General features: G+C 41.7%; 1 protein-coding gene across 1 annotated transcript in view; it reads left to right on the top strand.

Moving 5' to 3' along the window:
- Nucleotides 1-8,386, top strand: part of DCX (doublecortin) — a 105,624-nt gene extending 97,238 nt beyond the window's left edge. Inside the window, exon 6 of the mRNA XM_049644199.1 lies at nucleotides 8,178-8,386. Coding sequence (XP_049500156.1) covers nucleotides 8,178-8,234 — 57 coding nt within the window. The 3' untranslated portion in view covers nucleotides 8,235-8,386. The remainder of the gene's footprint in view (nucleotides 1-8,177) is intronic.
- The last annotated feature ends 4,047 nt before the right edge of the window (nucleotides 8,387-12,433 follow it).

Here is a 12,433-nt window from a genome sequence, read left to right as displayed (position 1 = left end):
CATTAGTGATTTGCACCCATGCCTTTAAATTTGGAAGCACTTTGCTTGCAAAGTTGTCTAGAGATCGAAGGGAAATATATTTGACATATTATTTGAAAATATAACTGGGGCGTGTGGGTGGCTCAGTTCGTGGAGTGACTGACTTCGGCTCAGATTTAAATGTACGTTCTCCTCTATGTTTCCAGACCTTTTTTCTGTCATCCTATAAGTGCTTGGAGAGATAGTTTGATGAATAAAGCAGGGTCCTGACCCTTAAATCACAGACACCACTCTAAATGGATTTTGGTAGTGTAATCAAGAGCGAACAAAAGGACTATAGGAGCACAAAGAGGGGTGGTGAGAAAGGCATCTGACTGGGGGAGGGTGGATGATGGGGAACGTTTTGCAGACTAGGTGACATTTAAGTGGGGCCTTGAAGCCTGGGTAGGCTTTTGATGGCTGGTGAAGAGAATGGGCATTGCAACATTTTCAAGAACAAAACCACAGCATCAGCAAAGTGCCGGGCACGTTTGGGAAAAAGCAAACCCAAACTAGAAGCCAGGTTTCTCAAAAACTCCTCTCTGACTTCCTTTGGACTATAAGCTCCTTGGACCAGAGACCAAGTTTTTGTTTTCTCTAACGCAATAGTATCGCCAGCACAGCTGTATTTGTTACAAACATTTTGTTCTGTGGGGCTCCAAGGGACCAAGAAAATGAATTTCAGGTGCAAATTATTTGTATTGTTAAGCAATATGTGTGTTTCTGTATTTCTACATATCGATCAACAAAAACAGTGTTGAGATAATTTCTTTTCCTGAACATTGTTCTACCCACGCAAGAAAATATATTTTGAATACTAAATAAGTGGATGGAGGACAGAAGCACAGAAGTTCATTCCCAAGCCTAGTCCTATGGATTCTCTCCATAGTCTGCACCTCACCTTACCCGTCCCGAGTGCAATCTCCTCACGATGCTATCCCTAGGCCTGTCCCCTCTTCCTCTGAAATATAGGTCTGAAATAATCTTCTTCTATAATTATTTCCCCCAGCCAACCAACTACACGGAAGGGTTTGTTGCATGAATAATCAAGAGCTAAAGTCCCAGTGGGTCAGTGTGGTGCGACTCAAAGTGGCCTCCAGGGTGAAAAAGGCCCTTCTATATTGTCCCCCAAATGCCCAGGGACCTCATGAACACGGCAGCATCTGTCTCATTTCTCTTCCTTTGGTCTGACTAATACAACACAACATGCAATGATTTGACTTCTATTTTATAGAATTTTAGAACCATAAAGAACCCTGAAAGATCTTGTATCTAATGGAATTCATCAACAGTCACAATATATTCCTAGAACAAAACTACCACAAACTGTCTCTTACGTTTGCACACATCATTACATTCTGGCTATTACTATATACATTATTCATAGATGTGCGCATATTGCTGTGTAGGGTGGCATGGTCAAGAATCACATAGTATTCAGTTGTCAGCGTAAGGGATTTTCAAAGGTACTATTTTTTTTTTTTTTTAGTAACAGCTTATTGAGATGTAATTCACATACTGTCAAATTCACCTTTTTAAAGTATGCACTTTAGTAGTAATCACAAAGTTGAACAAGAATATATTCATCACCCTTGAGAGTAGTCATAGCCCCTTCTCCCTCTACCCAACCCCTGGCAACCACTAATCTTCTGTTTCGATGAGTTAGCATATTCTGAACATTTCATATAAACTTCCCTCTGAGCACTGCTTTGGCTGCATCTCATAACTTTTCCTGTATTGTTATTTCATTTTCCTTTATCTCAAAAGTCCTTTCTAAATTCCCTTGTGATTCCTTCTTTGACCTATTGGCTATTTAGCAGTTTGTTAATTTCCACATATTTGTAAATTTCCCAAATATCTTTCTTTCTTTCTTTTTTTTTAAAGCAGGCTCCACGCTGGGTGGGGCTCACACTCAAAACCTTGAGATCAAGATCTGAGCTGAGATCAAGAGGTGCAACTTAACCGACTGAGCCACCCAGGCGCCCTGCCCCCTCCAAATATCTTTCTGTTATTCCTTTCTAATTTAATTCTGCTGTAGTCAAAGAACATACTTTGTATGGTTTCAATCCTTTTACATTTATTGAGACTTGTTCTATGACCTAACATATAATCTATTCTGCAGAATGTTCCATGGGCCCTTGAGAAGAATGTGTATTTTGCTGTTGGATGGAGTATTCTATAGATGTGTAATTGTTTGTAGTGTTGTTGAAGTCTTCTCTTTCCTTGTTGGTCTTCTGCCTAGTTATTCTGTACATTATTGAAGGTGGAGTATTGAAGTCTTTAACTATAATGGTTGAGCTGTTTATTACTTCACTTAAGTGCTTTTTGCTTTACATAGTTTGGTGCTGTTTTGTTAAGGCACATATATGTTTATAATTATGTTTTCAGATGTTTGGACTTCTTTTATCATTACAAAATGTCCTTATTTGTCTCTAGTAACAATTTTTGCCTGGAAGTCTGTTTTTTCTGTTATTAGTATAGCCTCTCCAGCTCTCTTTTATTTACTAACTGCATGGTAAGTCTTTTTCCATCCTTTTGCTTTCAATGGATTTGTGTCTTTAAATTGTGTCTCTTTCAAGCATCATAGAGCTGGATCATGTTGTTTTTTCTTAAATCCATTCCATCAATCTGCCTTTTCATTTGAGTGCTTAATTTACTTATGTTTAATGTAATTACTGGTAAGGTAAGAATTACATCTGCCATTTTGTAGTTTTCTATATGTCTTATGTCTTTTTTGTTCCTTGATTCCTTAATTTCTGCTCTTTATTGTGTGACATATTTTTCTAATATCTAACAATACCATTTTATTTTTTTTTAATGTTTGTTTATTTTTGAGAGAGAGAGAGAGACAGAGTGTGAGTGGGGGGAGGGGCAGAGAGAGAGAGAGAGACGCAGAATCTGAAGCAGGCTTCAGGCTCTGAGCTGTCAGCACAGGGCCTGACGCGGGGCTCGAACTCAGGAACCACGAGATCATGACCTGAGCCGAAGTCGACATTTAACCAACTGAGCCGCCCAGGCTCCCCTAACACATACCATTTTAATCTCCTTGTTGTATTTTTACTAATTTTATTTTGAGTTATTTTCTTGGTGGCTGCCCTGGGGGGTACAAATTAATATCTTAATGCAATCTACTTTGGAATAGTATCAACTTAATTTCAACTGAATATAAAAACCATTTACTATAGTATATCTTTGTCCTTCCCCCTTTCTTTTGTGCTCTTATTGACATACAAATTACATCTTTATACATAATAAGTCCGTCAACGCACTTATATAATTATACTTCCATGCAGTTGTCTTTCGAACTGGATAACAGAAGAGTTCCAAAAATCAATTTGTTCTGCCTTTTGTATTTACCTATGTATTTACCTTTACCAGTGTTCTTTCCTTCTTATGTGGATTTGAATTACTGTCTATTGTCCTTTCCTCTCTCCCTGAAGGATTCTCTTCAGTATTTCTTGGAGGATATGTCTGCTGGCAATGGATCCTCTTTGTTTATCCGGGGATGTCTTATTTTCTCCTTCATTCTTGAAGGATAATTTTGCTAGATTTTCTTCAACGCATTGATCCAATAAGGCTCCCTGCCTTGGCCAAGACACTCTGTGTGTGTGTGTGTGTGTGTGTGTGTGTTGGGGCGTGATTTCAGTGCCCTGTCAGGCAGTTTATAACTTTGCCTTAGCCTTCATTTGCTGCTTGTGCAGGGCCTCAAGGCCAACCAGAGATGAGAGATTAGGGCCCTCTTAGGGCTCTTCCCAGAATACACCCAGTCCTAAACATGTGCCATGTCTTAGAGATTCCTGGAAACATGTTGGAGCTTTTCAAAGTCTCCTATGGACATTAATTCTCTAGCTTTTCCTTTTAAGGTTTTGAGCAGCTTCATTTGCCCCAATGGGTTCCTCTACTTTCGGCAGCTGTGATTTTAAACAATTGCAGCTGATTAAGCCTCCCTGAAAAGGCTGTTCGCAGTGAGTTTGCTCTGCGTCAGGTCAAACAAAGGAGAGCCCTACAAGTGGGAATTTCTAAGGAGCTACCGGACAGGCTGAATAGTGACAATTCTCTAGGAATGGGGCATTTCGGGGAGCTTCCAACTCATTCTGCATTTCTGTTTTCAGATACCATAATTGTGAGGCTGTTGGCTTTCTTCCTTTCTTTTTAATGTTTATTTATTTTGAGAGAGAAAGACAGCAAGCGAATAGGGGAGGGGCAGAGAGGGAAAGAGAATCCCAAGCAGGCCCCGCACTGCTAGCACAGACCCCAGTGCGGGGCTCTATCTCACAGACCATGAGATCAGGACCTGAGCCAAAATCAGGAGTCAGATGCTTTACTGACTGAGCCATCCAGGTGCCCCGAGGCTGTTGGCTTTCAAAGCTACCCGGAGCAGACATAAAGAAGCGAAATAGAAGAAGCTAAAGCACTACACATTTTCGTACTCTTACTAGCATTCAGCCATTTTTCTTGAATAAACACCTCTTGGATTGCTGCAAGCTTTTGGTTAATTTCCAGAGTTTTGAAAAAGTCGATGTTGACAATTTTTCCAGTGTCACTGCCTTTATGTGGGAGCACACTTTCAGAGTCTTTCTTCACTGTTCTGGGCAGCTAGAGCTCAAAGATACTTTAGACTATGTCCAATTTTCACTTGACTCAAGTACGAGAGGACTAAAATCCCTTCAAAGGTGTGACTCAATCGTATGCCGGTTTGCCTCAGTTCAATTTTACAAGTTTTTATTGAACTCCTACTGTTTCCTTGGCCTTGCACTTCCTACCTGTTTGTCAGTTTTATAAGAGATTGTGTTTAGTAGTTTAGAACAAGGGTGCCAAATCCTGCCTGTGGCCTGGTGGTTTGGGGATGCCCCCCACCACGCCCCAATGTAAAAAAAAAAATGTTTCTTACATCTTCAAAGAGTTATAAAAGAAACTAAACCCAAACAAACAGGACTGCATGACAGAGATCAAATGTGACCAGCCAAGAGAACCCAAAATAATTACTATCTAGCCCTTTACAAAAAAAGTTTGCTAGCTCCTGATTTATAGTGAAGGGATGGCCGGTTGGTGACAAGTAAGTCTATTTGCTGTAGTTGCCTTTCTTGTGCTTTGAAATAATTAAGTGTTCCCTGGAGAGTCCCAAATAATAGCCTGAGAGGTAGAAGAGACCTTACATATTGTCCATCCCAAAGTCTGAATTTTCTTGATGAAGACACCAAGATTCAAAGACTTGTTCAATGCCACAGTAGTAGTTATCCAGGGCTAAAAGCTCAGGTTTCTGAATATACTTCGCTCCTCTTTCCATTGAATCTGCCTAAAAGTTTTCTTGCCACTTCCTTCTCAGCAAAAAGCATTCTTTTTTTTTCCCCTAAGATTTTATTGTTAAGTAATCTCTACACTCAACATGGGGATCGCACTTAAAACCCCAAGATCAAGAGTTGCGCACTCTACCGACTGAGCTAGCCAGGCGCCCCACAGTAAGAAGTATTCTTAATGCTTCTCTTCCCTATTCTTGTCCTTTTTCCTCTAAGTCACGGAGAAGCCGTATGCTCCAATTTTTTGGACAGCTCTCTATTGAAGTTCTCTGTTTGTACTATACCAAGGAGGGTGTCTTAAATATCCAGGCAGTTGACCTTAAATTTTTCAGTTCCCTTTAGTATCTTGCTGATAATGTGAATGATAACAGTGGTTTTCAAACTGTTTCATTTGGAGATGGGTGAGATTCTGCCCCCCTCACCCCTGTCTGATTCAACTACAACAACTACACTTTTATTTATTTTATGTATTGGGTTTCCAAACAAAATTTCACTTCAATGGAGGATTTAGAAGGCGAAGAGAGGGAGAGACAGAGTTTTGAAAATCACTGATTTAGACTATGGGTGAAGTAAGTCCAAGAGGAATCACAAGTACCTCCAAATACAGCTCTGGGGACAATGGGAAAAACCAATGTCATGTCATCTCCCCATTTCCTCAAGACAGACAAAGCTGGGCAGTATTGGAGCCATGGATCCTAACTCTTGATGCAAAATAGAAGAGCATTAGGAAATACGTTAGAAGTGGGAATACGGGTTACATTTTCTGGGCCAGGCATTTGTTCAGGGCCTGGCAGTTCTCTGGGAGCCTGAAATGAACATATATATATGTGTATATATATATATATATATACACATATATATATATATTTGTGTATATATATATATATTTGTATATATATATATATGATATAGGGTATATATATATGTGTATATATATGATATAGGGTATATATATATGTGTGTGTATATATATATATATATATATATGATATAGGGTTTATTCACCACTGATTTTTGACAAAAGGCACGATCCCAATCAATGACCCCTAACCTAAACCTCACATGGTCTGCAAAAAACAACTCAAAAACAGACTATAGATGTAAGTGTACAACATGTAGAAAGAAATGTAGAAGATCTTGTTGACAATGAAAGCACTATCCATAATAATAATAAAAATAATAAATTGGACCTCATCAAAATTCAAAACTTTTGCTCTGTCAAAGACCACGCTAAAGGTATGAAGAGACAAGCTACAGAGTAGGAGAAAAAACAAAACTTGCAAGCCACATATCTACCCAGAGACATATGTAGAATATAAAAATGACTGTTAAAACTCAACAGGAAGAGATCCAATTAGAAAATGAACAAAAGATCCAAAGAAACGTTTCACTGAGGAGGAATTACAGATGTCAACTGAGCACATGAAAAGATGTTTAACACCGTTAACCATCAGGAAAATGCAAATCAAAATCACAACGAGATAGCGCTACAAGCCCACGGGAATCGCTAAAATAAAAAAGTGGCGCAAACACCAAATACCTTTGAGGGTGTAGATAAACCGGATCACTAATACTTTCCTGGGGAGAACGTAAGTAGTACACACACTCTGGAAAACGACACTGCAGTCTTTACAAATGAAACACGCAATTACGATGCGACTCAGCAGCAGTGCTCTTGAGCATTTATTCCCGAGAAATGAAAACTTACGTTCATACGTGCATGAACGTCCCAAACATGTATGGGAGTGTTTATTGAAAGTTTTTTTTTTTAATTTTTTTGTTGTTTATTTACTTTTGAGATAGAGAGAAAGACAGAGAATGAGCAGGGAAGGGGCAGAGAGAGAAAGAGAGAGAGAAACAGAATCTGAAGTGGGCTCCAGGCTCCAAGCTGACAGCACAGAGCCCGATACGGGGCTGGAACTCACAAACCTCGAGATCATGACCTGAGCTGAAGTCAGACACTTAACCGACTGAGCCACCCAGGTGCCCCAGTTTGTTGCAAGCTTTGTTTGTAATAACCCCTACGCCCTTCAGTGGGTGAAGAGTTAACCAAACTGTGCTATAACCGCACTGTGGAATACTGCTCAAGCAATATAGAGCAGTGAACTGTCGCTCCAGCTTGTATGAATCTCCGGGGGATTATGCTGAATGGGAAGGGCTGGTCCCAAAAGGTTACATATTGTATGATTCCATTTATATAACGTTCTTGGAATGACAAGACTGTAGAAATGGGAAACAGATTATTGGTTGCCAGGGAGGTTTAGAGGTGGGAGATGGGGAGGGGAAAATGTAACTCTAAGCAGGGGGGTGGGGGGTAGCATGAGGGAGCCCTTTGACAAGGATACAGGTCTGTGTCTCAGCTGTGGTGATAGTCACACTGATATACACATGTGGTAAAATTTCATAAGACTACACCCCTCCACACACACATGACTGCGTGGAAAACGGCCAGATATTACCATTGGGGGAAATTGAGTGAAGGATATATTGTCACAAGTATACCTCCCTATACTTCAGCTTCCTATGAACCTATAATTAGTTCCAGATAAAAATCAGAGGGGCGCCTGGGGGGGCTCAGTTGGTTAAGCATCCGGCTCTTGATTTCGGCTCAGGTCATGATCTCACGGTTTGTGAGTTCGAGTCCTGAATCGGGCTCCACGCTGAGAGCACAGAGCCTGCTTGGGATTCTCTCTCTCCCTCTCTCTCTCTGCCCCTTCACTGCTCATGCTCTCTCTCTCTCTCTCTCAAAATAAATAAGAATTTTAAAAAATTAGAGAAAATACTAATTAAAAAAGCAGCTCATTGCAGAGCCTAAGATGACAAGAAAAGGAGAGTTAACTTGATGTCTTATCTTCTTAACAGGATCTGTACCTGCCTCTGTCCTTGGATGACTCAGACTCACTCGGTGATTCCATGTGAAGGAGAAGAGAATGTTCAGAGTCCAGAGTACAAATCCAAGCTTACCATTACAAGAGGGTACTTCTGCTCAAGGGTCCAACATGGCTACTGGTGCTTTCAAGTTTTTATTTTTTTGTTGTTGTTATTTTTAAAAACACACTGTAATATGTTGGGTTTATTTTCCTGTGATTTCTCCTCTGGGCCACTGATCCACAGTTAACCAACCATAAGAGATAGATTGATAACCATCCTTTGGGGTAACTTTCCGGGGATGCAAAACGTGCTAGTCCATGACCTTTCTATTGAACACGTAGGCGCCTGTGCTATTTCTCCCCTGCCTCACTTTGCTCATACACGCGACAGTCTTCCTTCTGTAGAGGGTTGTTTACATACATAGCACTTCAAATGTGTATGTGGGAAAGAAACTCATTGGCAAATCCAAGAGTGACAAACACAAGTGCCCCTTGTCTCCCGATCTCAAGAATGCTGGAGACTCCCGGGAGGACGGCAAGGCAGCTCCCCAGGCTCACTCTTCACTCCTGATTGAGCCCCCAGTTTGTTGTCCCACAACAATTCTGGCTGTCAAGGGGGAGAAACACCAGCAACTTGTAATTCTGACACCAGATGTTTAGGATCCCCGTGCAGGGCTAGCTAAAAAGAGACTAGGCAGAACTGAGTGAGAAACACTGTAGACATTTCAGTAGAGTTTCTAAAGCACAGTGAATTTCTTGTCGATCTCTCCAGTGGGGCACTTTGGAATCAATAAGCAATTAAAAATTGGTGGTGAGGGACTTCATATACCCGATTCCTCTAGGACGCTAACATAGCGAGTTATTACACAAAACTGTACGGTATCCATCTATCTCTGTTCTATTGAATGCCTTGTAAACAGCCAACACTGAAAACACTGTGAGAATTTGTTTTCAGGTCTGACACCTTTCGGTCGCTTTTTATAGCAAGAAACCAATATCCTTTTTATAAAACCTCGTGTCTGTATTTCAGGAGCAAACTCTTCAGGCTCCCTTTTTATAAACTGGTGATTTTTCTTTTGTCTAAAAAACACATGCAGAAAATTTACCAAAAAAAAAAAAATGCAGAAGAATAACGTAGTTTAGAAATCATGCTGTCACTGCCAAACAGAAACCTCCAGAAGGAAACAAAATGAATAGCAGAGGCCAATTCAATAGAATCAGTCTTTTGATAACTTTTTAACAGTTATGCTTACATTAATAATTTCAATGTGGACCAGACATTCTAATTATATTTTAAACGAAATGTTACGGCATATTTTAAGCAACTCTTTTTTATCGATAATCCTGATATTTCATACTGAAGACACAGAAACCTTGTGCTTGTCTTTACCGCTAGAACGGATTTCTCTTTGCTAAGGACTGATCATTTGAAATAGTTCTCGGTCTTTGAGGTACCGGTTCATAACACTGCTTTTTGTCTGTAATCATAGCCCATAACGGCAAAGACAACTAAATTTAAGGGAAAGCCATGCATGCCAATTCTGTGTTTGCTTTTAGCAGATATGAAGATTTCCTTATTTCTTTGTAATTGTTCGGATAGTTTGCAAGGGGCAGCATTCAAAGCCGAGCCGCTGTTTGGCTAGTGTTGTTCCTCCACTTGTGCTGGAATGAGCTTGGTGTGTGTGTGCGTGTGCGTGTGTGTGTGTGCACATGTATGCGCATGTGCGTGCACCAGCCGTTCCTTCATGATTAGGATCGTGGGTCGTACATGGATCGGTGGCAACTTGGTGGCGTTGCTGATGTGTGCTATGTAGAAGGGAACCCAGGGGTGGATGGGGTATCTCAGATACCCGTGGACAAGCTTCAGGTATCCGTAGCTATAAGAAATACTTTTGGTTCGAGAAAAGTCCTGATGATGGTAGTACTGATTCCTGGTTACATGGGTCATTGAAGAACCCCAAATCGTGAGAACCTCCTTTTGCCCCTCTCCTTTATGTGTAGGCCTGTTAGAAACCATTAAGAAGCCCATTTTACCTACCCCCTACTTCCTTGTGGAAGCTCCAGGTTTTCTTAGTGCCTCCCAGAACAATTTGTAGTTAATTGGGAAAAAAGAGCAAGCCAGAGGAGGAGTTCAGATTTCCTCCTGTGCAGGCCTGAAGCCACCTCTCTGAGCATTTCCTTGATCGTGGCGTATGTACTCAATGGACATATTTTCTGTGGAGTGACCTTTGATCCAACCGTCTTCTGTAATAAAAGTAGATGTTTCCATCTTCCTTGTAATCAGTTAGAAGAGAATGTTTCTGTACCGCCACTTCAGGGGGCTTGGTATAGTTCCAAATCCAAGCCTTTAATAAGTGCATTTTAAATTGGCCCATTTTCAAGGCAGAAAAGAAAAAAAAAACCCAAAACATTGGAACGGAGCACCTTCACCCCTGTCATTCATTCCCGATTTTGCCCAATCCGGTTTTACCACTGAAGTCATTCAGCAAGCATCTGCCACCACTCCCCCCCACCCCGCCCCATCCTCCCTCCCTGTTTTACGCGTGCACACACACACGTGCACACACACACACACACACACACGCACACACATACACAGTCCATCTGTTGCTTGTTCCTACCTCCTGATTTTTCTCCCTTACAGAAATAGAAATAGGGACAAAGAAGGGGAAAATGTATATATGGGGGCTGGGCTGAACAACTTCATAAGTAGTGTTAACTAGGGGTGAATTGAGAGAAAACTTCCTTTTCTCTTCACTGTTTTGGAAAGGATAGCCATTAGCATGACTGCTTTGTGTCCTTACGGACTTTAGTATTAGCCTAGATTGAATCATAGAGTTTTCTAGCTGGAAGGAACCTTAGGATCACATCATCTACTCCAAATTCCTCATTTTCATGCCAGGAATGGAGATGCAGAGGTAAAGTAATTTCCCCAAGGTCACACAGCTGGCTAGGGGCAGGGCTGGGATTAGAACCCACACCTCCTGGCTCTTGTTCCAGAGCCTTTTCCCACTGAACCGTATTGCCTTCCGCTAGGCCCCTGGGGATTCTTTGCCAGGGTCATGTTGGATCTTGGAGCCATATGCTGCTGCCCTGAGCTCAGTGGGAAACCCACCCAGCAACCTAATACGGCTCTTTCTCCCTGTGTTCACATGGTTCCCATCCACATGGGCGGCAGATGTCCCCAAAGAGAAGGAGGCATTGAGGACCAGCAGGAACAATGAGGTCCCAGACCCTGTCCACCCAAGACAGAGGATCACTTCCCCACCTTGAGGAGCCCTCAGAATAGCCTTCTGAGCTCCTGCCTGGTCCAGTCGGAATCAGAGGAAGCCCAATTTTCCCGGTCAGCTCACCTCCTCTCCTCTCATACCGGTTGGTCTTTGTAGGCTGAGGGAAATGTTTCTTATTCCTAGAGCAGGGAAAGGAAGGAAGGAAGGAAGAACAGAACAACAGCTTTGTTCATCCTGACTCCCTGATGGCTTTTCAATCTTTTTTGAATGAGTGTGGCTGCCATTAATTGGCAGTGGCTTCTTTTAACATATGGGGGAGACGCAAGCTAGAGGAAACGACCCGGTCTTGCTGTGGTTGGTTGTCATCCACCATGTTCCCACAGCCATCCTGCCTTGATGGGGACAATTTCCAGGTAAAAGCAAGGGGCATTGTAACTAAAATGTACCCTGGCTGATGTTAAACATCGGCTCCTTGTGTTGGCACTAAAATAGCAAGCTATGTGCTCGACCCGCCATACTCATCTTCTTGGGTACACTGCTTGCTTCCGTGGCCTTTAATGGCAGAAGCCAGGGCAACAAGGTCTGAACGCATGGTTTTCCTCGCAGCAAGGCTCTTTCTGGGGACTAAGGGGTATTCATAAGTTCAGTTCCAAGAGATCTCCTTCTGGGTTTACCCCCACTTCTCAGGAAATTCTCTCTTCTTCCTGCTTCTCCTGCCCAATCAGAAGTAACCAAGGTACTTTCAAGTGGATGTAGAGTTCTAAGAAGAAGGAAAATAGAAGGGGTCTGAGCCCCTAGATCCTTCTTTGAATTGCCCAGTCGAAGTCTTAGAGCAGCAATCCAGTGCCTGCCTTGGACAAAAGTGTGTCTTCTTCTCTACTGCCTTCAAAACTCTGGGAGGATATGCCCTCAGTTCTGCTCAGATGTGGCTCTAAATAGGTTTTCTTTTTTTTTTTCTTTTTTTTAATGTTTATTTATTTTTGGGGGAGAGAGAGAAAGAGAGAGAGAGAGAGAGAGA

This window comes from Panthera uncia, chromosome X (assembly GCF_023721935.1).
Source record: "Panthera uncia isolate 11264 chromosome X, Puncia_PCG_1.0, whole genome shotgun sequence".
NCBI classification, from domain to species: Eukaryota; Metazoa; Chordata; class Mammalia; order Carnivora; family Felidae; genus Panthera; species Panthera uncia.
Note: the sequence above shows the minus strand (reverse complement) of the source record. Positions and strands in the feature narration are given on the sequence as shown.